The sequence below is a fragment of the Ambystoma mexicanum genome, chromosome 8 (genome assembly GCF_040938575.1).
Source record: "Ambystoma mexicanum isolate Mex_15411 chromosome 8, UKY_AmexF1_1, whole genome shotgun sequence".
Lineage (NCBI taxonomy): Eukaryota > Metazoa > Chordata > Amphibia > Caudata > Ambystomatidae > Ambystoma > Ambystoma mexicanum.
The window spans coordinates 781,232,882-781,259,017 of NC_090929.1; the positions used below are offsets into that span (position 1 = coordinate 781,232,882).

Consider the following 26,136-nt stretch of genomic DNA (forward strand, 5'->3'; position numbering starts at 1 on the left):
CGACTATTCCATGACAGAAACAGCGTTGCTGCAACCAGTTATAAAAAGGAGGTGCCTAAGGGATCTGCTTTGGATTCCCACCACGGAACAAACTGGCCATCCTTACCAGGTAGAATTGTAGAATTGGGCATCCGGGTTTGGAAAAGGACCTGTAGAGTTATGAGGCTAGTGGATTCGCTCTCGCCACAGATCCTGATAGCGGCGATTCTAGAAGGTAAACCAGGCAGTAGGGCAATGGTGCAATCAAGATGGTAATCATGTGGCATAGCTATGGTGGGAGACCTGCAAAGTGAAAGGGGGCTGATGTAATTTGTTGAGTTGCAGGAGGCCACAGGTATACACGAAGGCCAGTTGAAACACTTGTGTATAGGCAAGTTATAAATGCCATATCTTATCATATCACTTTCTGTTGCATAATACGGTTATTAAGGTACCACGAGATAGATGGCCGAATAGCAATGACAAGACTATATGGAGTGCAGAAATTGAGACGCTGCTCACTGTGGCAGAAGGTGGACATGCCATTTGTAGGATCTACGAGGTATTGATAGACCGAACCTTGTGAACAGAATTGAAGTGCAGGAAGAAATGGGAAAAGGAATTGGGGAAGATGTTTGCCGATAGAAAATGGAAAGAAGTGACATTGTACCACAAGACGGTATCTAGAAATGCCAGACTTCAGCTAATACAACTGTATATTACACAAAGGGCATACCTCACACCTGCCGTCATCGCGATGTTTAGAGGTGCAAGTAGACAAGAATGTCCCAGATGCAGAGTGGAAGATGCTGGACTGATACACATGTTCTGGGGATGCCTGATAGTGCAGAGTTTCTGGAGGGAGGTGGCACACAAGGCACCCCAAGGTGGCATAGAGCCAGATATCCAGACAGCAGAGGCTTGCATGCTGGGTTGATATAAGAGAAATGTAAAAGATAAACCGTTGAATAAAATCAAGGACTTGATGTACATAATGGCCAAATGCAGTATAGCTATGAGGTGGAAAGATGCTAAGGAGCAGAGTATAACTGGATGGTGGAAGGAGCTGGAAAAGTCTGTCACAGCCGAAACTGGAGTATGGGAAAAGTCACTAGGAGAACAAAAAGTTGGTTTGGGAATCGATATATTATGCATAGGCTGAGTTAGGGGTCAAGGGGGGCTTATGTTAGTGTTAGATGGAGTTGAGGAACAGATAGGACGATAATATGGTGTATAATATTGTGCGTTTTGTTGTTATGGAAAAAATGTAATTTTTTTTTTTTAAAACAAAGACATTCTCTGCATATAAAGGAAATCCGAAAAAAACTGATTCTACATTCAACTGTGGGACTCAAAATCACATTGAAAGTGCATGTGGATGTTTGGCTCAAGACAATGCTGGTCTCTGTGAGCTGGACAGCTGAATATCAACAAACCGCCCCTTCTGTGTCACAAATCAAGAATAAATGCACTATTCCCAGGAGTCACGCTGCACAGCGGAGCCGGCTGTGCTGCGGAGAGGAATCCGAGAGAAAGTGAGACGCCACCAACTGGGCAGTGCAGAGTCGCGAAGCCAAGACCAAGCAGAGCCAGCCTTATCTGGAGGAGTGACTACGCAGAGGACGTGGCAGGCCGGGGTCTAGGAAAGGAAACACTTAAGCCCAGAGAGTGAGGGAGCAACTAGTCGATCGCTCGCACTGAATGACATGAGCAGCAGAGACGTGCTGCGAGAAGCGAAGCTGCAAAACACACTCACATCCAGAAGAGAACAGGAAGTCGTAGAGAATGCCACCGAGCCACATACACCTTGCTGGAGCAAACCCTACAACTGGGAAGGTACAAGGGTTGCTCATAAAGGAGAGAGGCGGAGTGAAAGTGGGAGAAGTAAAGAATATCCTAAAGCCCTACAAGGGGCATCCAGTCCCAGAGAGAACAAAAGAAGTAATAAGGGTTATGGGAGCCCAAGAAACCAGAATAGTGCAACCAGCCAAGCAGCTCACAGCAATTCCAGAGAACCATGAGAGACATATAAAGAGGGGGCACCAATACCCCCGGGAGAGAAGTAAGACATTGGGACAGAGTAAACCGAGGGGCTCAATAAGACAAGTGAGGAACAAATCCAAGCAGAACCAAGAAATGAGCACGACGTGAACCTTGTGGGGAGAAACCCACATAAGTGGTGGAAAGGGATTAAGGGGATACCCCTCCACCTGTGACAACTGGGAGAGTGGATCTTTCTTGGAACTTGAGACTTTACTTTTAAACCTGAGAGACTTCTGGAGCTATGTTTTTGTAAATTGAATTTTATTGATTTTCAACACAACCAATACATCTCAATAACTCAAACCAATATGAGGGGAAGGCCCTCTACAAACAATTACGTTGCTGCAACTTTCCATTCAAATTCCCCTCCTCTCCAGTGTGAATCCCTGTGTCTGAAATTTCAAACTGCGCACAATTAACTCAATGTCTGAGTGGTCACAGGATCTCTAATTAAACCAGGGAAAACTGTTTCCTATTGAGAAGTCTTGGACTCAAAACCAGGAGGGATTTCTGGAAACCACGCAAAAAGTCTGGGTGAACAACTTTGAGGGCAGGACCTACTGCCTAACTTTCTGCTATGTTTTTCTCAGTAGTATGGCTAGTTTAAGGATAGGATTTGGACTGAACTATATTTGTTATTTGACAATTGCTGAGCACCTTTAGTATAGTTTGTTAAGAAGGGAACTCCCCCTTTAGCAATAGGGTCAGAAAGGCGTTTTCTTGAAGTTAAATAAAATCCTTTAAGAACATTTCCTCTGGTCTGAGCCCTTCTCCTGACCTGCCCCACAGTGGTCACACACAGCACTTTAAAAACACAAAAGAAACGTATCCGATACGTTTAGCTAAACAGCTACAGTTCTTAAAGTGTGAGAATGCTTGAAAAGCCACAAACAAGGCCTTCAAGAATAGAAGGCAGGTGATAATTTGATATATTGCCCATAAAAATCCTTGATAATCTAAATCTGTATTTAACAAGGTAATGTAGGTAGGTATCACTGCAATGTACCTTGCAAAAGTTCTTGAATGTTGTTCTTAAGAATGACGGGAAGGGGGCATGGCCGGGCATCAGCCGATGAAGACGTGCCTGCTGTAGGCTCCGTCATATGGCACCTGAAAACCCCTTAATCCTGCCCTCTAAACAATTCTAACACTCCTCGGACTGCTGAGTAGCAACCTCATATCTCACCGATGACAGCCCTCAGCAAGCTGCTCCTGCAGCTAACAGTGACATGGTGGCCGCTTGTGGCATGATCCCCAGAGGCGGACACTGCTCGATGTGTGCTGGAGGCATGCTCAGCCTTGCTGTGGCTGTGCATCAGCTTGCTTTCTGATGCGGCGGACCTGCAACCTGGGTCTGTCCCACCGCAGCTTTCATATGAAGATCTGAGGCTGAATCGGATCCCAACCTACATCAAAGGCACAGTGCCACGACATTGGTGCTCGGTGCAGCAGAGGCTGTGAAGTCTCGTGGTGGAGGGGCATTGATGAAGGGAGTTGCACCTGGCATGGCAGGCACCCAGTGAGGGGTCCGCTCCTCACTCGTGCCCCCGCCTGTCTTGTGGGCCTCCGGTGTGGCCGCTTTCACCCAGGGACCCAGGGACGTGCCGGCACCTGCTGGTGGGCCATGAGAAATAGGAGGAGCTGGCGAGTCATTCTTGCGCTCCATTAAAGACAGCTGGATTGAGTCCAAGCCGGAGCCCGGAGTTCGCCAGTTCCTACACTTTATGTCACTAAGCTGCATGCTCGCCTTCCGGGCCACTTCCCACCCACCCCACCCCCGGGCCTCTGTGCTTTGGCTGGCCACTATTGTCAAGAGGTCTGGTACTGGCCCTCAAATGGGGTAGATCGTTTTCTGGCTCACTGACCTGTGAGGGCATGGGGGAATGGTGCTGTCCTACTTGGCACTGGTTACTGCTGCTGGAGATATGGGGGGTCATTCTTGGAGGTGATTCTTGCGCCTTCCTGCATGGGAGCTCCCACCAGTGTGGGGCTGAGGCCTGATTGGCCAATCTATTGCGAGTCACCTTGACTCCTGTGGCCCTCTCCTGTGCCTACCTTCGGGGTGCCGCCTCCTGGGGAAGTATCAGCGCATCCCCGTCTATTGCCCTGGCAGCTGGTCCTACAAGCAGAAGACTGTAAGCAGGTGGTGTAGCAGCTCTGTGAGAGCGGTCCATCTAACTACTACCAGACATGCTCTCGGAAGTGCATAACTTCCAACAAAAGGAAGCAATCATGATGGCAGCATGGAAAAAAGAACTGGTTCGAGGGGCTACGCTGTTCTTATTTCAGGACCTTTCACCACAGACATTTGCCAACCTGCAGAAGCTACATGTTGTCTCTGCCTGGCTACAGTCACGCAAAACCGGATATTGCTGGGGATTCCCCTGCAGGCTGTTTGACTATCAGAATCAGAATTTGCCATCAGCTCAGAAGAAGAGCATGGAACGGATGGACGCCTCACTGAAACCTCAGGATGATGGAGCCGAAGCTGCAGCCAGCCCAAGGCCAAGGCCCCGCAACACATCCAGGAGACCAGGGGGAGGCGAGAATCAGCAAAAATACATTTTGGGGTCGACATAGGGCCGCTTCCTAATGCACCCGGCTGACTGTTCAAAGCCTGCTGACCAAATGGCAGCTGTTAAATATCTCTAATATTTGCTTTTGCTTCTTACCTTATGACGTCGTGGCGCCAAATGTTAATTCTTCTTGCGGATCGTTATACTATGGTTGTTTCATTGCAGTCTGATGGAAGGAGGTGATGGAAGGAGCAGCAACCATCGACTACTGTCTACATATGGGTTTTGGATTATATCCAGTGAATTTTAATTTTTATGACAAATTATTTGAGATTTGTTTTTTTAACAATTTTTATTATTTTCAACAAAACCAAAACATAACCATCACACCTGACATTTCCGTTGCAAGTTTTTAAGCATACAACTGCATGTTTTATCAAGGTCTTCCCCCTTAACCCCTTTTTAACTCGAGCTTCCACCTCTTTTCCGGGCTTCCCTTCTTTGGGGTTATTCCCCTTCGCCGCTCTCGGGCGTGTCACATCCACTGGAGTTGGCCTGGGAGGTTCCTGACAGTGTGGCTACCATTTGTCTCCATGCTACCAGAGGTCTTACTTCATCATCCTCCCCCCTCGTGGCCGCCTCGTACCATGCCATTGTCTCGGCATCTGCCCATTTCAAGAGGTCATTCCACCATACCTCTAATCTAGGTCTGCTGGCTGCTTTCCAGCTCATAGCTATTCTCCTTTTGGCCAGGATGTAGGCCAGATCCTTAAGTTTACATACATGTTTCAACTTGCGTGGTCTAGTGAATCCCCCCCCCAACAGGCAGGCTCATACAGATTCCACGTCTAAGTTGATCCCCTTTTCAGATAGCCATGTCTTGATTTCCTCCCAAAATGTTCCCACCTCCGGGCACGCCCAGAACATATGGATCATCCCGGCATCTACCTCCACGCACTTAGGGCATTTTTGTACTTCCGCACTTCCAAACCCAGAGATCTTTCGGGGGGTCATGTACACCCTATGAGTGACATATAACTGGATCTGCTGCAGCCTAGCATTCCTGGACACCTTTTTATGGTATCTTTGAGGTCTTTCCCACTGTCCGTCTTGCATAGGTTCTCCCACCTCCTCCTCCCATTTCTGTCTCAATTGGAGCAGCTCCCTTCCCACTCTGGACATTACCAGTTCGTAGATCCGAGATGTCTCATGCCCTCCCTCTGAAATATCCTGCACAGTTTCTATGACGGTATCCGGTTCTTCTGCTGGTATACTTTCGGACCACGTTTCCTTCACGTGTCTAATTATTCTGGTATATGTGATGTGTTGCCCCGTGTGTATCCCCGTTTCATCCACTAACGATTGGAACCCCAGCGCCCCCCCCTACTTGCCATAAGTCGCACAGGGTCACTAGGCCTACTGGCTCCCAGTATTTACCGATTACTTTCCTCAACTGCTCTTCCACCCCATACAGTGCCACAAGTGGCACCTGCGTGGAGCATGGGGTCGGATTGCCTATAGCTCTACACATCTTTTTCCACATCTTCCACACCATTTCCAGCAATCTCGGTCGCCCCTTAATCTCTGGTTTGGGCAGCCATATCAGTTCTTTTAAGAAATAAGGGTCGCATTCGCCCCTCAACAATCTGGATTCTGTTGTCTCATCTTCCGACAGCCACCTCCCAACAAATTGTAGCTGCTCCGCTATGTGATACATTTCGAAGTTCGGCAAGTTTATACCGCCTCTGTCATACGTATTTTGTAGTTTCCATAGGGCCACCCTGTTCCTGGAGTTGTGCCACAGGAAGCCTCTACACAAACTCTGGAGTTTGGTAAAGAATCGCCTGGGCAGCATATGTGGGATATTCACAAAGAAGTGTAGTAGCCTAGGTATGACCACCATCTTAAGCAGGGCCGCTCTCCCCACCATGGCCAGGGGGAGCTTGGCCCAAAACCCCGCGCTGTTTTTAATGCCTTCCACTGCTCTTTCCGTGTTATATTTGTATTCATCCTCAATTGTATGGTATACGTTAATCCCCAGGTATCTAAAAGTTCTGGTCTGCCAGGCTATCTACAAGACTGGTAGATTCTTCTGCAGAACCCCTCTATACCTCCCTAGGGGGAACATGCATGATTTTTTGGGGTTTACCGCAATACCTGAGAGAGTCGCATAGCGCTCCATCACCTCCAGGATATATTGTACATTTTCGTCTGGGTATCGCAGGTATAATAACATAGCATCCACGTACAATGATATCAAGTGTGGTCCCCCCTTGGTGTAGACCCCTATTTCCTCATACTGCTGTCTCAGACAAATCACTAGTAGCTCCTATGCTAGGATGTCCAACATCGGGGACCATGGGCAGCCCCGTCTCGTACCTCTACTGAGTTGCCATTTATCCAATATAATCGATCCTGTCTTGACCCTGGCTATTGGGGCGCTATACACCATTTTCACCCAACGCAGGTAGCCCGGTCCCAGCCCGTATCCTTTCAGGGCCGCCAACATCCAGGGCCATTTTACGGAATCGAAGGCTTTCATCGCGTCCAGCGAGACTACTGCCATTTCCCTTGGGTCTCCCTCTACTTGTTCTACAATATGATGAAGCCTCCTGTGGTTATCAGATATGCTTCTACCTGGGACATATCCGGTTTGATCTGGATGTATACGTTTATTAATTACCCGCTTTAGTCTATTCGCCAGCACCGACGTGAGAATTTTGCTGTCCTGGTTTAGCATAGACAGAGGTCTATACGAACCACACTCTGTGCTCGGCTTGTCGGGCTTGAGGAGTGGTATAATGACCACTTCCCTTAGAGATTCTGGCAGTTTCCCTTAATCAAAGGCCTCGTTTAGCATTGCTAATAGCGGGGAGAGCACTTCTCGTCTGTATGTTTTATAAAATTCACTAGGAAGCCAGTCTGTCCCGGGGGCTTTGCTCGTGGGCAGTTGTGTTACTACTGCTTCTAGTTCCTCTATTGTAATGGGGGCATCTAGATTCTCCCTGTCCTCCTCATTCACTTGGGGGGAGTCCAATGTCTTCTAGCGTTTCTCGGGTCTCCCACTCTGCCTCCGCCCCTTTATCTTTGTATAAGTGTTTGTAAAATCTGTGGAATCCCTCGTTCACGCCTTCCTGAGTATTCCAGACCTGACCCTCCTATCCCGTTATCTCTCTCTCCGGTTGCTGTCTTAAGTGTCTCGTTCTTGTATAGCTAGGCGAGCAGCCTCCCTGGTTTGTCTCCCCCTGCTTGTCGTCTCTCGAAGTATTTTTTATAGTTTAGGTTGCACAGTCTTTCCCAGAGCCCAGCGCATGTCTGTTGTAATTGGCTTGCCCGTTCTGCATCCTCCTGTGAGGTGCCCCCTTTTTTCATATGTACTTCTAATCTCTTTTCCATTTCCTATAGTTCTCGCACTATCCCCCCTTGGAGCCCTTTCGATTTGGATATGGCCGCTCCCCTCACGACCACCTTAAAGGCCTCCCACAAGGTATCCTCTGACTCCACACTCCCTGTATTATTTTCGAAATACCCGATGATCTCCTCCCTTAAGTCCTCCCAGAAGGCGGTGTCCTTCAGTGCCTCGGCTCTGAGTCTCCATGTTGGGATTCTGGCTCAGGGGCTGATGTCGCCACGTCAGAGCCAGGGGGGAGTGATCCGATAATGTTCTTATATTCTGAGCTCGTTATTTCCCCAACCAGTTCCGGAGAGGCAAACATGTAATCCAACCTCGTGTACAGGTTGTGTGGGGCGGCGTAGTGTGAGTATTGCCTATCGTTCGTGTGTTGCTGCCTCCATATGTCCTCCAGCCCGAAGTCTCCCAACATGGCTTGTAGCGTTTTCGCTGCAGGGGTGGTTTTATCTAGCTTCATATTTGACCTGTCCATTTTGTGGTTCAGCGTGCAATTAAAGCCCCACCCACCCCCATATAACCGCTCCTCCTATGTGGGGACTGATCTTGCTTTATAGCGTCTTGAAGTAGGCAGCTGTATCTTGGTTAGAAAGTTTCCGAAGCCATAACTAATTATTTTCAAGATAATGATACTGAGAACTCTTATTTAGAACGATTTGGGACGCTGGGAAAGAAATAATCAGGGGAACCAAGATAGAACCGTCTGCAGCCCTGAGGGTGGAGGGGGTGGCTAGAAAGCTCCAGCAAACATTTCTTGAAGAGGAAGTTCAGGAGAATGAGAAAGAACCACCCCCCCCCCTATCATGGGATAGCTCAGGGGCAACTCACTCGCCTTGGAAGAAAGACGAGGCGGTGCAACACAGGTTCGATCCCTGGGTCCACACTTAGAAACCTATGGGTATTAAGCAGGTCATAAATAACCAATTAACACATTGAAAGGGAACTGGTGCTCGTTCTGTGATCTTCTGATGGCCAAACAGGCTTTAGAAACACACCTTAAGAGGAGGGTGGCCCAGTGCATACAGCTAACGAAACAATACTTTCATTCTAAGGGTAACGAGGCCAACAAACTGTTAGCTGCTAAATTCATAGGGTGTTTGCACAATGGGAATCCCAGCTGATTCTAAGACGGAGGGACCTATATAAAGATGGGGCACCACTCATATTCTTGGAATGCAAAAAGAGATTCAACTTGGGTATCCAATAATAAAGTCAAACAGTTTAGGGTGAGGGAGGGGCAAGAGTCACAGAAATTAGGCCAAGACATTTCGGAAGAACCAAGTCAGAAGATCTGGCCCTGGGCTCATAAGAAATCTTGCTGCACCATAATCAAGGAAGAAGCCCTAAACTATGTTACCGCTGGTATATGACCCCTCAAAGGTTGCATGCGAGCCGTCCAGATTACTCAGATTGTTGTTGGCATGGCTGTGGTCAACTAAGGAGCCCTGTCCACATATGGTGGCACTGCAAGATTATGCCGACTTATTGGCAGAAGATCCGCTCAAGTGTCAAAGACATCACGGGGAGCCTACTCCCCATGTGCCCACTGACCCTGCTCCTGGGGGATGTCGCCAAAGATGGCACTTTCTGAATGTCAGGCCCTAGAGCTGACTCAGTATCACACCTGCGGATAGCCGCAAGAATAAACTATGCTAGTTTTTGGAAGACTCCAGAAGGCCCTTGTATCTCATATTGGTGGGTGAATGTATGAGAGATTATACCGATGGAGAAGATATCACCAGTTGCATCAGGCCGGATGGCAAAAAGTTCACATACCTGGGCTGCAGAGCTGGAAGAAGGAACCCTTTTGCAGTTTTAAATCTTTTTCAGGGTGGAGCTTGTCCCAACAAAAAACACCATGAATCCCAAGTCTAAAGACCTCTGGGAAGGCTCACCAAGATGATGGCGACCACTGAGAAGGCCTAGGAGCAGCAGGTGCATTGTTCTATTCTGATGTGGGGTTGAGTTTCCATCGTGGTCCCTATTCAGGATGCTCTGGGAGGGAGACAGGTAGACAAAACGCACCAGGCAAGGAGAAAGCACAACAGTGATTTCTACCAAGGGGCACCAAACGTTCTGGAATGGACAGTGCCCTCAGAACATGCCATGATGTGAGGAAACTGCAGGGGTTGGGCACTGTGCCACGACAGACTAGATGCTTTAGGGGCAGCACACAATAGCATTCAGAGTTCCAGATACAGTAGAGACCCCACCCAGAATTAGCAAATTCTCGATCCAAGGAGCTTCAGGCAAGCACCAGAGAAGGCTGCAACAGATTAACAAACTGCTCACCAGTTCAAGGGGAGGAGGCGCCTACAAAAGGTTTTTTTGCTGTTCGAGATAACTGGGCTACACCTTCATTAAGAAAGGACTGCAGCAGCACAGCTTTAAGCAGAGTCCTCAGTGTCATTCTTGGAACCCAGCTTCATAAATCCAGTACAGTAGTTACCTAAAGAAGTGGCGAAATCTCTACAGCTCTACACATCCACAGAGTTGGGAATTAACTCCAACCATCCAATCATCAACAGTGTACGTTTGAAAGATTTGGTGACCATCCAATCAGGAATGGTCAGCCAACATCCATTCAGTCAGGAACATACAAGGATATGGATTAAGGCATGTGGGAGACTTTTCTCCACATTGGAATCCATTCAAACACTGCCACTTTCATCCCCTTACCTTCAACTCCCCAGCCCTCCCCTGGCCCATTTACTCGAGCTCACCTCCATTGTGCTGGGCCGGCCCTCCCAGCTACGTAGACTATGCATTGTGGAAAGGGTGTTTACTTGGGAAACATTCTTTCAGCAATGCTCACTGGGCCCTGTGCAGAGCCCACAAAGGTGAATGGGCATATATGGTCATTCCTACTCACCACAACAACAACAATAAAACACAATGGAGACTGTCAGAGACAGTTTAGTGTGTAGAGAAAAGAGCCATTTTAGCAACTGAGAAAGGACAAATGGCTACCGTGTGGTAGGAAATGACTACACAAAAGTGCCAAATGTGAAAAGTAATAAAAATGCCAAATGTGAAATGTAATAAACTGCCACTGCCTGCCCTGAACACATGGTCTGGCTGAGGGGACTCAAGAAGTGACAAGAAAAGGGGGTAAACTGGTATCCCTATCCTGGTAGCATTATTGGCCACTAGGACAGCACCTAAAGAAAGAAAAGCGCAAACAAATGAGTCACAGTGTTAAGTGAATTTTGAATCTCACTTAAACAAAAATAAAATCCAAAACTAGAGAAGCAGCCAAAAAGGAAATCCTCCATAATAGAGATATATCCCAGACAGAGACCAGACCCTAAAGGAGAAAGGAGCAAACCCCAGTTGGGGTTATACATACCTGGCAGAGATCAAGGTAAAAGGAAAAGATCTGGTTAGGCTTGACCCATAGAGCGAACATCTGGCTAAATGACCAATTATACATCCATCCTGCACCTTTTACTGGCCTTTATAAGACTCTACAGACCTCAGATATCTAGGTCAGTTTTATAATAAAGTTCACATGAAATACTACGAGAACCTGAAAGGCCATTATAGTTCAGCAAAAGAGCACTTCTGGAAGTGCTTACAACTATGCTACAGGGTCACTGCACAGTAGGGGAAATACTGGGTTACTCTATTTTCCCTATGAGAAATACACAAGTCCTTTGAAAGCATGAGGCACGCAATTACATGGGGTTATGCTATTTCCGTTGATTAAACTGCTGTTCCAGAATCTTAGACATGGGAGATGTCTCTTCGAATATTGATCCTCAAGGAAACTTGGGATGACCAGTTTGGTGCATGGACAGTGTGTCCAAGAGATGTAAAATACCTGATATTGATGAGTACCCCACCAAACCTATTGGGTCCCCCTTCGCCGATGACTATTGGATGATTATTTCTTCTCTAAGCGCTGGAGAGCCTACTTATAGGGAGGCACGTTTATTCACGATGTCTGGCAAGGATCACCCATAAGGAGACAATCTGAAAATGTTGTGCATTTAATGAACAGTTTTGGGAGGGACTATAAACAATAAGTCAAGCTGTGTGATCCTGAAAGAATCTCCAGTGCAAGCAAGAAAATGGCAAAGCCTAGCTCTGGTGAACTAGTTTCAAGAGTAAGTGGACCAGTTGTCAAAAGTTGCAGCCCATCCACGAAGGGTGGCAGATGTTATTCAAGACGCCAACTCTGGTTCAGCCATTCCTGTTCTTACTTTACTTCTTGCTGAGCAAACAGAAGGGTCAGTATGGGCAAACGCTGGACAACCAATACAACTTTTTCATTTCTTTACTGCGTGTTGTTCTGAAAATTGTTAGTAAGACATTTGCAAAAGAGTACTCTATGTATCTGCAAGAGTACAAAAGTACAGCAATGAAAAGCACTTTTTTTGCTAGATGTAAAACATTTTCTAAAATCTTGCAGCCAATAACATTGCACTTCTCGCTCTTTCCCCCCCACCCCCTGCACTTATAACCTTGCCATGCAGTTGCACAGTAGGATTGTCACAAGCCCAACATAAGTTTCTTTGTTGTTGTATTCTTATGATTTCCCATGTTCCCCCAACCCCCATCTTGTCTTGTGGCGCCTAGAAACACCTGTGCATAAGCTCCAGATTATATGATATATGATGTTAGGTTATTTATAACAAGCTAAATACCCAGGTGTTTCTAAGCACGGACCCGGGGATCGAATCCATGTTGCTTCGTGTTGTCTTGCTTCCAAGGCGAGCACGTTGCCGCTGAGCTATCCTCCCGGGACTTGCATACAAATGTCCAATAAAATAAAAATAAATACATTACTAGGTGTAAAAAAGTAATGTTTCAGAAGGGGTCATACTTTCATAACCATCTAGCTGCCAATTATACAAAAAAAAATTGCTTTAAGTTTTGCACATTTATGTTTAATTTTCTAAATGTTCCTGGTTGCATTACCTAAAGGAATTGTGCAAATATACACCACCTTTTGGCTTAATTCTTCAAATTCGATTTTGCAAGTAACTAGAGGAAAAGAAGGCCCTGATGTTGTACATGTGACTCTTGGCATTGTAATGCTAATTTGCAAGCATTAAACAGTAAAATCAATAGGTTAGTTTGTGGTCTAGGTAAATAAAAAAAAGAATATTAAGCAGTCTAGATTTTTCTAGCAAGATACTTACAGCTGTGTTACTCTTCTGGTAGATCTCATGGGCCAGCAATTTTAAGGGACCACAATACACTCCAGATTTTGCCGTCAAGTACCTTTGGATGGCATGATATGTTTTCCCACTGTTTGTAGGTCCAGCATGAAATACAATTTTTCGTTGAATAGCTCTAGCTTCAGCATACCTGATCAGACAAAGTAAACAAGAATACTTCAATGCATATAAAATCAAGTTGTGACAAACACAATATCAAACCCCACTCAGATTTACTATGGTGGATTCATGGCTTTGATTCTTAAAGGAGATGTAACTGGTAGCAATACAGAAACAAGGGCTTTCGATATGTGGTATGTAATGAAACACCAATAAATAAGGCCAGGTAGTAGTTTCACGGACTGCAGAATCAAGCAATGCCATAGTAAAGTGAAAGCTACTTTGGTCTCTCTTAAGGGTCAGTCATAGCACACAATCCTGTTCCATTTTCCAAGAGCACCTGCCCAATCTGACCAAAACCATGCAAAGACTAAACAGAGGCCAGGTGGATAACCGGACTGCCATTTCAGAGAACAGGTGGGAAATATTGTGACGGAAAGTGAATGCAAAATCCTGCCTGAAAACCGAACTTGTACACACGCTTAGGAATATCTAAGTGCTTGTGCTAACTGAAACAGAAGAAAAGTGCTAGTTTATTAATAGTGTTATATTTATTAAATCATTACAGGCATATAAAAACCTATCTCGCAAGGTGGTGTTCACATACAATGAAAAGACTTCCATTATGGTTAGTAATTTGATACAGAATGGCCATGTACTCTCCATCTGGCAAGACTGCTGGCAAACTATTAGCACGTGTGTCCTGGATACCTATAGAACAGACAATATAAACAAGAAAAAGAGCGGATAACAAGCATAGAGGCCAAAGCATGAGAACATGAAGGTATTACGCTGCTTGGATGTTGATCTTTCCTCTCTGATTGACCCTCTCAGGTCCAACTGGGGTCCTTCCTATCATCTATCTTCCTCTCCACCTGTGTGGTTCCCCAGGGGTCTAACCTCTCACCCTGGCTCGTCAAACAATACCGGGCAACTCTCGCCCACTGCATTGCCATTTTCTGCTCAAATTTCCATTGCTAGGCTGATGACACTTAACTCATTTCCCGGCTGCCCTCGGCCACCTCCTCTCCCCCTCACATCTCTGGCTGCCTTACTGCCATTCAAGATTTGTGTGCCACCAATGATCTTTGTCTGAATGCCAGCAAGACTGAGATCCTCCTCATCGGCACACCATCTCCCTCCTTCTCCCTCACCCTCTGGCTGGCCTCCCTTGGCCCCCCTCGTACCCCTACCTGCGAGGCTAAGAACCTCAGGGTCATCTTTGATTTCACACTTTCCTTCTCCGCCCATATCTCTGAGGTCTCTAAAAAGTCAAACTTCCTACTGCACCTCCTCAGAGGTACTCTGCCTTTCCTCTCCTTCCCTCAGAAGCTCACTGTCTCCCAAGCTCTGGTTCTCTCTAGGTTGGACTATTGTAACAGCCTCTTTCTAAATCTACTTGCCTCTACTCTCCACCCTAGTGCATTTCCACCAGACACATCTTGTTCTCACAGGTAGGAAGGAGTCCGGAGTAGAGGCGGAGGAATGCACAATGGCCCTCTACTGAAGCTGCAAGGAAGGAGGACTAGGGGTTAGAACATGGACAACAGGGTCCCAGTAGAGTCCCCTTAATACCCAACATCATACCTTGAAGGATGGAGCAAGGGACATCTAATAGTTTCCCCCCTAAAATATCTTGAGGCCAAGTCCATAGGCCAGAAAACTGTCCAGAAAGCCCCTCCGCTGAACCTTCTCCTTCCACGTTACGTACCCTCCTGGCCTGGGGGAGTTTGTTGGTTAACACCGGGAACTTTAGGTCATAGCTTAGGAATGGTGCCCAAATGTTCGAGAAGCGGTGTAGGAGGCCTGCTTTGGCTGCTGACACTTTTCCCCCCGATCAATATTTCCCACATGTTTATCCACCCAAGCGACTTGAATGGCCCCTCTTTGGTCTTCCAGGTGCGTGCAACTGTGATTTCCCTGGCCAGGAGAAATTGGGTCAGCAGCTTAGCTTGTTTTCCAGATCTTGGTAAACCCCTGGAACCGGGGCTCCTAATTAGATGGGCTCCGGCTCGATTGGAATTCCCACCTGGGTGATGTATTTTATCGTAGCAATGCATTGTGTCCAGAAAGCTTTCACAATTGGGCATGACCACCACATGTGGAAGTACGATCCCGGCTGTCCACATAGGCGCCAGCAGCCGGGGTCTAGGGCTTGGTTAATGCGGTGAAGCCTGAGGGGGAGGTGGGGTAGTACCAGCGTAAGAGTACCTTATGAGTGCAGTCCCTATTGGCGATGCAGAAGGATGAGGAGTGTGTTCGCGCCCAAATGTCCACCCAAGTCTGGTCTTCTAGGGGGTGTCCTAGGTCCGCCTCCCATTGCAACATATATGGTACCCTTGTGGAAAGAATGTCTTCCTGCAACAGTTTATAGAGGGTGAAAATGTTTCCCATGTGGTGGGAGATCTTTTAAGGTAAGCGTGGGAGGGTTGGGGGTGTGTGTCACAGCTTGGTGGTTTGGGGGGGGGGGGGGGGTCGAGGAGCACCAGCGTTGCAGTTGGATGTAGGGGAAACTATCCGCTTCTGTTAGCCGAAAGGCCGTTTTGCATTGTTCAAATGAGTGAGGCCGGTCTCCCTCAAACAGTTGACCCAAACATTCAAGGCCTCCCACAATCCAATTAAGTCCAACGGATGGAACCCTGGGGAGAAGGCCGGGTTATGGAATATTGGGGATGAGGGACCCAGCCCCTAGGAATGCCCTTATGCCTCAAGGCCCAATCCCATACGCTAAGGGTATGTCTAGTGGAGGACAACAGCCTCTTCCAGTGCTGGCGCAGTGGGGGCGGGATGTGTGGGAGGAAGCGTAAGGGAAGCGCCAGGCGGGATTGTTCCGCCTTGACACACCTTGGGCAATCGGAGGACACAAACCATTCCTGTATGTGTGCCAGCTGTGCCGCCACCTGGTATTTACGCAGGACAGGGATCCCTAACCCAACTATTTTGGCGCTGCCCATCTTTGTCCTCTGGGGAATCCTCGCCTTTCTACCCTTCCAAATGAACTGGAGCATTTTCCTCTGCAGGCAGCGGAGAAGGGGGCAAGGGGATTGTGACAGGTAAGGAGGAACAAGCGTATCGGAACCTCGGAAGGAGGTTCATTTTACAGGTGGTAATGCGCCCGATAAGTGAGATCTTTTGTGACAGCCATCGGTCCAGGTCCCTCTCAAGCTCTCTAAAGATTAGGGGGGCGGGGGGGTGTTTGCCCGATATACCTCTCCCGAGCGAGCGGGAATTTGAACACCCAGGTAGGGAATTACTTTTTCGCTCCATTGGACCGGACAAAGGGCTTCAAGGGATCCCTGCTCTACCGGCTCCAAGCCTATCCCCAGGGCAACGGATTTACCAAAATTGATAGTGAAGTCCGCAACCCTCCCAAATCTATTAATCTCAACGACAGAGGGTTTTAAGGAGGAGCTGATATTCGTGATGGACAGGAGCACGTCATCTGCATAGAGCGCTATTTTGGGCTGGGAGGTGCCGATTTGGAGGCCCTTGATCTCTGGGTCTAGCTGAATTCTTTGGGCAAAGGGCTCCATAACCAAGGCGAAGAGAAGTGGGGACAGATGACATCCCTGTCTGGTCCCACAAGTTAGGGGGATAGGGTTAGACATGGAGCCATTGACCCTGAGGAGGGTCTTCAAGAATTGATAGTCAGCTAGTACAAGTTTTCGGAAGGTCGGTCCGAAGCGGGAGGCTTCCAGGGTAAGACGCATGAAAGCCCAGTCCACTTTGTCAAACGCTTTGGTTGCATCCAAGGCCAACAGTGATAACTTCTGCGAGTCCTGGGTCGCGATATCGATCAGGTTTAGGGCTCTACGGATGTTATCCCCTGTTGACCTATTTTTAATGAAGCCTGTATGGTCTGGGTTGGTTATGTCGGGCAGAACGCCTGCCAGGCATTTTGATGGGATTTTTGAGTAAATATTAGCGTCTATGTTCATGAGGGAAATGGGCCTATAAGAGCTGTTGTCCCTGGGGTCTTTGCCTGGCTTGAGTAGGAGGATAGTGATAGATTCCGGCATCGAAGGGGTAATAGATCCCGACTCACCAATCGAGTTGAAGAGGGTGACCAAAAGGGGTGGGGGGTGATCAACTGGGGGCAGAACATTTTATAGAAACTGGTATGAATGCAGTGCAGAGTGCTGAATGGCTGGGTGCTTGTCCGAATCCACATTCCGTGTTGCGAGTGTCTGGATGGAGAAAAATGGCCTGAATGCACTGTGAGCCTGTTTGGCAGCCTGCCTGCCTGAATGCCCTTCTGAGTGATTGGTTGCGCGAGTGTGACCCAGCAGAGTGAACAGACCCAACAGTATATCTGGGGACCTCTCACTGATGGAAATCGTTCACAAGCTGAAGTCGAAACTTGATGCTTACCTTGAAGCCCAGCTAGAAGAAGGTCCTGCTGAGTTCCTTCAACGCAATCCGAAAACGGTCTGGTCTCCAAGAACTGATCCAAGAGAGGACCTGGCTAGGAGACCTCTTCGCGAGCTACGAGGGACCATTGTGCACCAGCTAATCTTCACCAAAGCTCCCTGGAAATCGGACCCTCGAAAGTCTGCCGACCGAAGAAGGGGACCGCCGAGGAATCTGAAGTGAAACGCCCGGACATTGAAGTCAGTCGGTGTCGACTGAGGTATCGCTGTAATCTCGTCGACTGTAGCGACAACGCTCCATTGCGTAAGAACACTTTAAATCAAGGACTCGCTTGCTCATCACCGTCGACCGCTTTCGTCCTGCCGGAGAAAGTCAAGGTCGCCGACAACCAAGGAGGAGCAGCAATTGGTAATGTATGTTGTTGACCATGAACCTTAGAAACCTTCTGTGCCTGGGATGTATTGCAATGTGGAAATAGGCATCCTGCAAGTGTAGGGATCCCAGGAAGTTGACCAGTTAAATGGCAGTGATGACTACAGCGTTACCATTTGAAATGTTTGTCTTTTTATAAACTTGCAGAGACTGCGCAAATCTAAAATTGGACGCCAAGTGCCGTCCGGTTTCTTGACCACGAAGTAACGCAAGTACACCCCGCAGCCCCATTGTCTGCTTGGCATCCTTTGGGTGACTTATTTCTGCAGCATTTGCTGCAACTCCTGGATTAATACTTGAAGGTGACTTTGTGGATATAGGTGGTATGTTGGGGGTGGGGAGAATTACGAATTCTAGGAGAGATCCGTGTGTGATTGCTTGAAGGACCCGCCTTGTCTGGTTATGCAATGCCATTGGTGGACCAGATTTGACACATTTCACCCCCCCCCACACTTGGCCCTGAGTTAGGGCATAGTCACAGTAATGGATTTCATGGTTTCCTCCTCTGGGAGTTAGCTCCTTGCTTGTCTCCCTGAGGTTGTCAGAAATCTTTAGATTTGTTATATCCCTGGAAGGACGACCTGTATCCCTTGGAGTAATATGTTCCCTTGGTATATGTTTGGCCACCCTTGGAGGAAGTGTAGTTCCTTCCAGACGCCCCTGTAAAGGGTCAAAAAGCTTTCCTGTTTTGCAAGGTGGTGAGTGAGCAGACTGTCGGTTTCCGTTTTGGATTGCCTTAAGGGCTTCGTCGATCTTATTGGCAAAGAGGTCATCCCCTTCAAAGGGCATGTCTACCACCTTGTGCTGGACATCCTGTCAAAAGTCTGTGCTTTTCAACCAATCTTATCTTCTCATGGCCACACTTTTCCTGAGTAGCTTGAACCCGGTTTCGGCCACGTCCACTGCCATATCAATGTTATGGTTGGCCGCTTTTTCTCCTTCCTTAAACAGTTCCATTGCTTCTTTTATCGGCTGGCAGATCTAGTAAAGGGGCCATTCTATGCCACATTTCCCGATCGTAGTGAGACATGATTGCCAACGAACGAATTAGCTGCATTAACTGTGGTAGCAATTTTGATTACTTTCTTTCCGAAGGTGTCCAGCTTACTCCCCTCATTTTCTGGGGGTACGGTGCATTTTTGTGTTTGAGAATGCATCTTCCCGTTTGCTGCCGCTGACACAACAGATTCTGGTTTGGGTTGAGTGGTTAGGCACAGATTCATTGCCAGCGGTTTTCGATATGGCTGCGGCACGGCTATTGTTGGAGGGTCGGGTCAGCTCACTCAGTTTCATGCTAGGTTTGTCTGTACTGTTGCTGCTGGTTCCCGGCTTGGAGCCATTGTTGGGCGGAACAGGTCGGCTGGCACTTGCTATCTACATTGCTTGGCTGAACGGGTTACTATTTAAACCACGCACGAAGGGCAGCTCACGCTTCGCATTATTCTGCATCCTGCAGCGTAACGCTCACCGTGCCTGCAAGCTAGCATCCAGTCTTCTGCCACGCCCGCCTCGAGTCTGGAGCTCCTAGAAAAAGGGAGAAAGAAGGAAAAAGGTTAGAACAAGAACAATACTTATTTCCTCACCTGATTCTGGATCCATCGCGTCTTCGAATAGGAAGAAAGACGTTATTTGATGCGCGTTGCATCGCCTGCTGCAGCACCGCGCTATACTCACCAGTCTTCGCAGCACCTCCACGATCCACCTCTGTCTTCATCATTTCTTCGCCAAACTCTGGCACCAAAGGGAATAAAGAACAGCAAGGTGACAGAGAGCCCTTCTCCTTCCAACACCCCACAACAAACATCATTGTCTAGCAATCCAAGACTACACATACGAAGCGCAGTCCAGTAAATTTTACCCAATACCCTTTGATGAACATAACGCAAATTTAAGTCGATTCTCGCTTTAACTGGGACCCTCCAGATCTGTTCCCACTCCTCCATTGGAATGTCATTGCCCAACTGTTCAGACCAATTCGTTCGTAGTTTCTCCCATGAGGCCAACCAAGCATTCTCCAAAGGAAGAAAGTTCATAATATTCGACACCTTCTGTTCCATCACAGAAAACAACCCACATATCTCTGGCCTCGCTACAAATCCAGAGTTTAACATCTGTCGCCGTTCAAAAAGCAAATCCTTCAGTATTCTATACCTTCCCTGTTCCCTCCAACTTAGTCCATATTTAAAACATAGATCATCAAAAGGAATCATTTCATCATTATCATTCCAAACACCACCAATTTCCAGAACACCTCTATTACTCCAACTCTTCCAATGCAACAGCATATTATTAACCTGCAAACCAGGATTACACCATAAAGAAGCCTCTGTATACATATGCAATCCCTGACTATTAGTAGTAACAAACGAGATCAAAGTGTCCTTAGTAACAGCAATTGATCTCAGATTCATTGCCCGACGAGGTAATCTCCCAAGGGAATACAACTTCTTGCATTGTATGGTTTCAACATTTCTCTCTCAATTCTCACCCACCAGGGCACTAAGTCTACATCATCATTCAAGAAAATGAACAATTTTTTAAGTAAGAAGCCTTTACAATAGTTCCCCAAAACTGGATAACCAAACCCACCATCACAAACTTTCCGAGTCATAATATGACGTGGGATCCTAGCTCTCTGTTACATATGTTGTGGTACTGTGATAGGGTGAGGGACTATTGGAAGGATGTGCTGGATAGGATTGATGCAATTTGGACTATTGATTTCCCGCGGAGCCCATTATCTGTGCTCCTGCTGTCTCCAAGATGCGGGCGTGATATGAGAAGTGCTTATTACGTAAACAGCAAAAAGGAACAATTTATGAGGAACTTTGGGGACCTTTTAATGAATTTTATGGAAGTGAATGATTATAAGTCAAGGTATGAGTTTTCTCATTCTGAGCTGGTTGGGAGATGGGTGTGTGTTTTATGTCTTGTCTTTGTCTTGATTTATCTTGTGGTTTTGTTGTTCTTTATTGTTTCATAATATTTTAAAGATTCTTGAGGGAGCGATTCTTTACTTCTGTGTGGTATTAGATACTTTTTGTTTTCCTTTTATTGTTTTATTGTACTCTTTATATTCTTTGATTTCAATGATTGATTGTAATATGTTTATGAAAATTATAAATAAAGTATTAAAAAAAAAAAGGAATCGGACAAGAGTGAAAGTCAGACATTTTGAACTCTTATGAACTATATACTTACGGCTCCTCGCCAGGAACCTCAGAGTCAATATTGTTCTGTAACTCTCCAATTCCTTCGGACCAGTTAAGTAACTGGTTATCCACGCGCCCCTGCATTCTACGCAGGATGGAGAGCTCATCTTTTAAAAACCTAAGGTGAGAATATAAAAGGAAACATCTGAGATGATTAGAGGGGAGAACAGTGGGGGGGGGGGGGTTATCACTCAAATCCACGGGTGGCCAATTCCCTTTCTCCAATTTCAGGAGAGTACTTCTTCGGGTCAAGCAGACGAGATTAGGTGGGCCAGTCCAGTCTGTCATCTCGGCACTACGCGTCACGTGGGTGGAAACCGCAGCTTTCCAGTTCCGATCGACGCCCCTGTGGGAGCCAGGTGAGCGTAAGAGTGCCCTGAGGACGAATTGTGTGCCTGGGGCTTTTTAGATCTGCCCGGCAAGGGGCCGCCAAGGGACTTTTCCACTGATGTCTTTGTTGGCAAATGTCCTATTTTTGACGTGGTGGTCGACAAGATTTTTGCTGTCGTCAAGGCTGTGGACGGGCTCGTAGACGAATTATCCGATTTTTTGGTCAACAAGATTTTTGCAGTTGCTGGGGCTGCAGACTAATGACCTGCATTTGCGGTAGTGGACAAAGGATTTTTCAAGGAAGAAAATGTTTTTGATGTATCCCCATCTTAGTAGCAGACAAGTGCCTCTTCGGCGACACGACGAGGGTAGCGTTGACATCCTCACCACTGCTGCACTAGACTGACCGTTCTTCCGTGTGGTGACGCTTGTGCCTTATATGGGGTCCCCTCTGACCTAGCCCTTACCTTGGGTCTGGCCTTGCTATTGGTGGATCCAGACTCAAAACAAGGTGGATAGCACCCAAACTTTTACTACAAAATATATCTATAAGAATTCCCAGCTTGTCGCCGGGGAATATTCACAGCATGTGAATCTATGAAAGATCCAATGCTGGAGAAGATGATTACTGCTGCACTCTCTCCACTGGCCCGTTTGAACTAGCAGGGGACAGAGAAACGAGGGTATAGAGAGGCGGGAAAGCAAGAGGAATGCAGCGCAAGCTGTGCATTCAGTGAACACAGTAAATTAAATAGCTAGCTTTGCTACACAAGTGTCAATTTAAGGGGGGCGTGGCCTGAGGCTTACCCCCAAGTAGTAGAATAGTTAGGTCACCACTAGGGTGACTATTCTCTGTTGTGCTGCTAGTACGGCCTAGGCCGGAAAGGGGCTAGATGCGGGGGTGCCTGCGATCCAGGGATGGAGCTGGGCAACAGTTGGGGATGGGTGGGTGGGGGAAGGGGAGTGCAGAGGAAGTTCGGGCAGGGGTTACGAGGGGCACGGGGAGAGTTTGAGTTGTTGATGGGTTTTGGAGTTGGGGTCAGGTGGTTGGGGATATATTTTGGGACATGGTTGGGGTGGGAGCCTACGCACCTGGAAAAGGTATGAGCCATGGGAGACCTTAAAGTAGTCACCTGGAATGTTAGGGGACTCAACAGTTATCTGAAAAGGAATAAGGTGATGATGTACCTGCGCAGGCAGAAGACTGATGTAGCCCTGCTGCAGGAGACACACCTAACGCCGGCAAAGCTGGAAACGGTGTACGAGAAATGGAAGGGGACAGTTGTGGGGGCGGCGTATTCAGTTTATGCGAGGGGGGGGTCATCATATGGGTAGCGCTGCATGTCCCATTCCAGCTATTGCAATAGACTGCTGAGCCGGACGGAAGAATGGTAATAATGAAAGGGCTAGTAGAAAATAGGGAGATATGCATAGTGAACACTTATGCCCCAAACCAGGACACGGCGGCGTATTTCAGATCCTTATATGGTAAACTAGGCGGGACTATGGGGGGAGCGGTGATTGGGGAGGGCGGGGGGGGGAGACTTTAATTGCACCTTGCACCCGAAAATAGATAGATCTGATACTAAACAAGATAGGCCCACCCCTGCGGCTAGAGCGTTGCAATCACTGCTGGCGGAGTTTGGTCTGGATGATGTATGGATGACCCTCCACCCGGATAAGAGAACACTCTCACTATGCAGCCCTGCACAACCTATATACCAGACTAGGCTATGTATTTGTGACACAGGAACAGACGACAGAAATAACACACGCAGAGTATAAGGCGAGAGTCCTTTCAGACCACTCGCCGATGATAATAGTATGGTAATTCAGGCCCCACAGGGCAAGAATACCAACATGGCGCTTAAGAGCAGAGGCTCTAAAGGATAATGTGTATAGAGAAGATATGAGGGAGGAAATAATTAGCTTTTTTGAAATAAATAAGGGCAGCGTCCAGGCGGCAGGCACGCTCTGGGAAGCGTTCAAAGTGGTGGTGAGGGGGATAGCCATAGCGAAGTCTAAAGGGTTGCAATGTGGGATTAAAACGGAACTACAGGCGATGGAAGCAGAGTTGGAGAAAATAGCGAAAAGGGGAGGGAATACCACAGAAGACGCGTAGGTAGTGCTTGGGTTGCAACAAAAATGTGCGGGATGCTGGGAGAGATTGTGCAACTTAAATTATAGAAAGTACATTGAGAGAGAGCACGCAGGGGGTGACAAGCCTGGTAGAGTGCTAGCTTGGTTGTACAAAAATGATACCCCCAGACCCACCATAAGGACGATTGAAAGGGGAGATGCAAGCATAGCGGACACCCAGGAAGAGGTTAACCAAGAATTTGTAGAATATTATAGGACTCTGTATGATGACCAAGTGGTAAGCAATAACCAGGAAATTAGAGAAACATTGGAAGATATTGGGTTGCTGCAGATCAGTGCAGAAGAAAGAAGAACTAGACTCCGCGATTACCCTGGAGGAATTGGAGGAGCTGGTGAGACAATTACCTACTAGTAAGACCCCGGGAAATGATGGGTTGCAAGGTGAATTTTATAAAACATATGGAAAAGAGGTTCTCCCCCCGCTTTTAGAGATGTTGAACGAAGCGTATGAGATGGGAGAACTGCAAGAATCCCTGAGAGAAGCAGTTATAATACTGCTCCCTAAACCTAATAAGACAGGAAGCGATTGCGGCTCGTATAGGCCCCTTTCAATGCTAAATTAGGATAGCAAAATGTTAACGGCAGTCCTGGCAAACAGACTGAAGAGGGTCATAGACAAACTAATACTCCCTGATCAGACAGGGTATGTTCCCAACAGGAACATATCGCATAATCTTAGGCGGCTGCACCGAATTATTGAGCACACAAAGGAAGATTAAGAGGAGATAGCGGTAGTATCGCTGGACGCAATAAAGGCGTTTGACTCGGTCAGATGGCCCTGGCTGCTTGCGGCGCTGAGCGGCTATGGCATAGGATCGGGATATCTTCAGTGGGCCAAGCTCATATATAGTGCACCTTTGGCCAGGGTCAGAACAGGGGCTGTTATATCACAAAGGTGGCAACTAAATAGGGGCACCAGGTAGGGATGCCCGTGGTCCCCTATGCTGTATATTCTGGCACTAGAGCCCTTGGCTATAGACCTGAGGCAGCAGTATGTTGTGATAGGTATCCCGCTGGGAGGGGAGCCACAGTTAATCTCCCTGTACGCAGACAATATGTTGTTGTACCTACCCTACCCGGAGGAGAAGCTCCAATATATACTGGAGGTGATGGAACGATTTGCGGGGCTCTCTGGCATAGCGGTGAACCCGGGAAAGTCCTGTGTATTCCCATTGGGTGGGTTATAGGGGGGTCCCAGCAGATCGGCTACCAATCCTGCAGGTACCGTGGGAGGCTAACACCTTTAGATATCTGGGAATAAACATACCACACGGTAGAGGCAGAACATGAACATAAAACAGAGATGGTGGTTAAGAAAATAGAGAACAGCATGAAGTTTTGGGTTAAGCTCCCCCTGGCAATGATGGGACGGGTGGCAATGCTTACGATGGTAGTATTGCCCAGGTTGGTGCACTGCTTTGTGAACATTCCATACTTGATACCTAGAGCGTTTTTCGCCAAGTGGGACAGTGTATGCAGGGACTTCTTATGGCATGGGACGAGGCACAGAGTGGCATGGAAGCTACAAAATCCATATGAGAAGGGGGGTATTAAACTACCGAACTTTGAAGCATACTATACTGCCACCCAACTGCAATTTGTAGCTAAATGGCTCTCTGATGAGCCGACCTCGGAACTCCAGCTATTCCAAAGGAATAGTGCCCCATTCTTTCTAAAGGAAGTGATTTGGTTACCCAAGCAGGAAATGGGGAAACGCCCGGGGATTATGAAGCTTGGGTGGGAAATATGGTGGAAGGCCTGTCAGTTAATGGGAAACCCGGACCCATGCTCCCTGCAGATCCCACTGGTTGTCGTGGCGGGTAAGGACAGGCAGTTGAGACAGGCTGTCAGGAGATACTGGGAAGCGGTTGGGATATCAATAATGGGGGAGGTATGGCAAGAGGGGACTATACGGGACTTCGAAGGACTGGTGGAGGATACGGGGCTACATGAGGGCCAGTAAATAGCGTATCATGGGATGGTACGGTGAATCAGAGACCTGGTCAGAGATTGAGCTGTCAGAGGAGCCGGACACCACCATAGATATGATATATGATATAGCGGAAGGAGGGCCCAAAACGTCTAGGTTATATGAGATAATGACTAAGGTGGGGAAAGAGGTGACGCAACTCAGGCTGGACTGGGAGGAAGAGGTGGGGACCCAGATGAGTGATGGGATATGGGAACGAGCTCCAGGGTACCACAAAAAAGTGTCAAGAAACGCCAGATTGCAACAGATACAATTATATGTAACCCATAGGGCGTGTACGACACCCCAGAGGATCGCCAAATTTAGGAATGCAGGGCGCCAAGCATGCCCGAAGTGCAATGAAGAAAACGTCGAAATGACACACATGGTCGGTCGTGCCCGATAAGGAACAAGTTACTTACCTGTAACT

General features: G+C 47.5%; 1 protein-coding gene across 2 annotated transcripts in view; it reads right to left on the minus strand.

Moving 5' to 3' along the window:
• The window catches only part of SUPV3L1 (Suv3 like RNA helicase), a 1,718,675-nt gene that overhangs the window by 1,306,545 nt on the left and 385,994 nt on the right, over positions 1–26,136 (minus strand). For both annotated transcript variants that reach the window (XM_069610607.1, XM_069610608.1), the window contains exon 5: positions 13,095–13,263. In XM_069610607.1, coding sequence (XP_069466708.1) covers positions 13,095–13,263 — 169 coding nt within the window. The remainder of the gene's footprint in view (positions 1–13,094; positions 13,264–26,136) is intronic.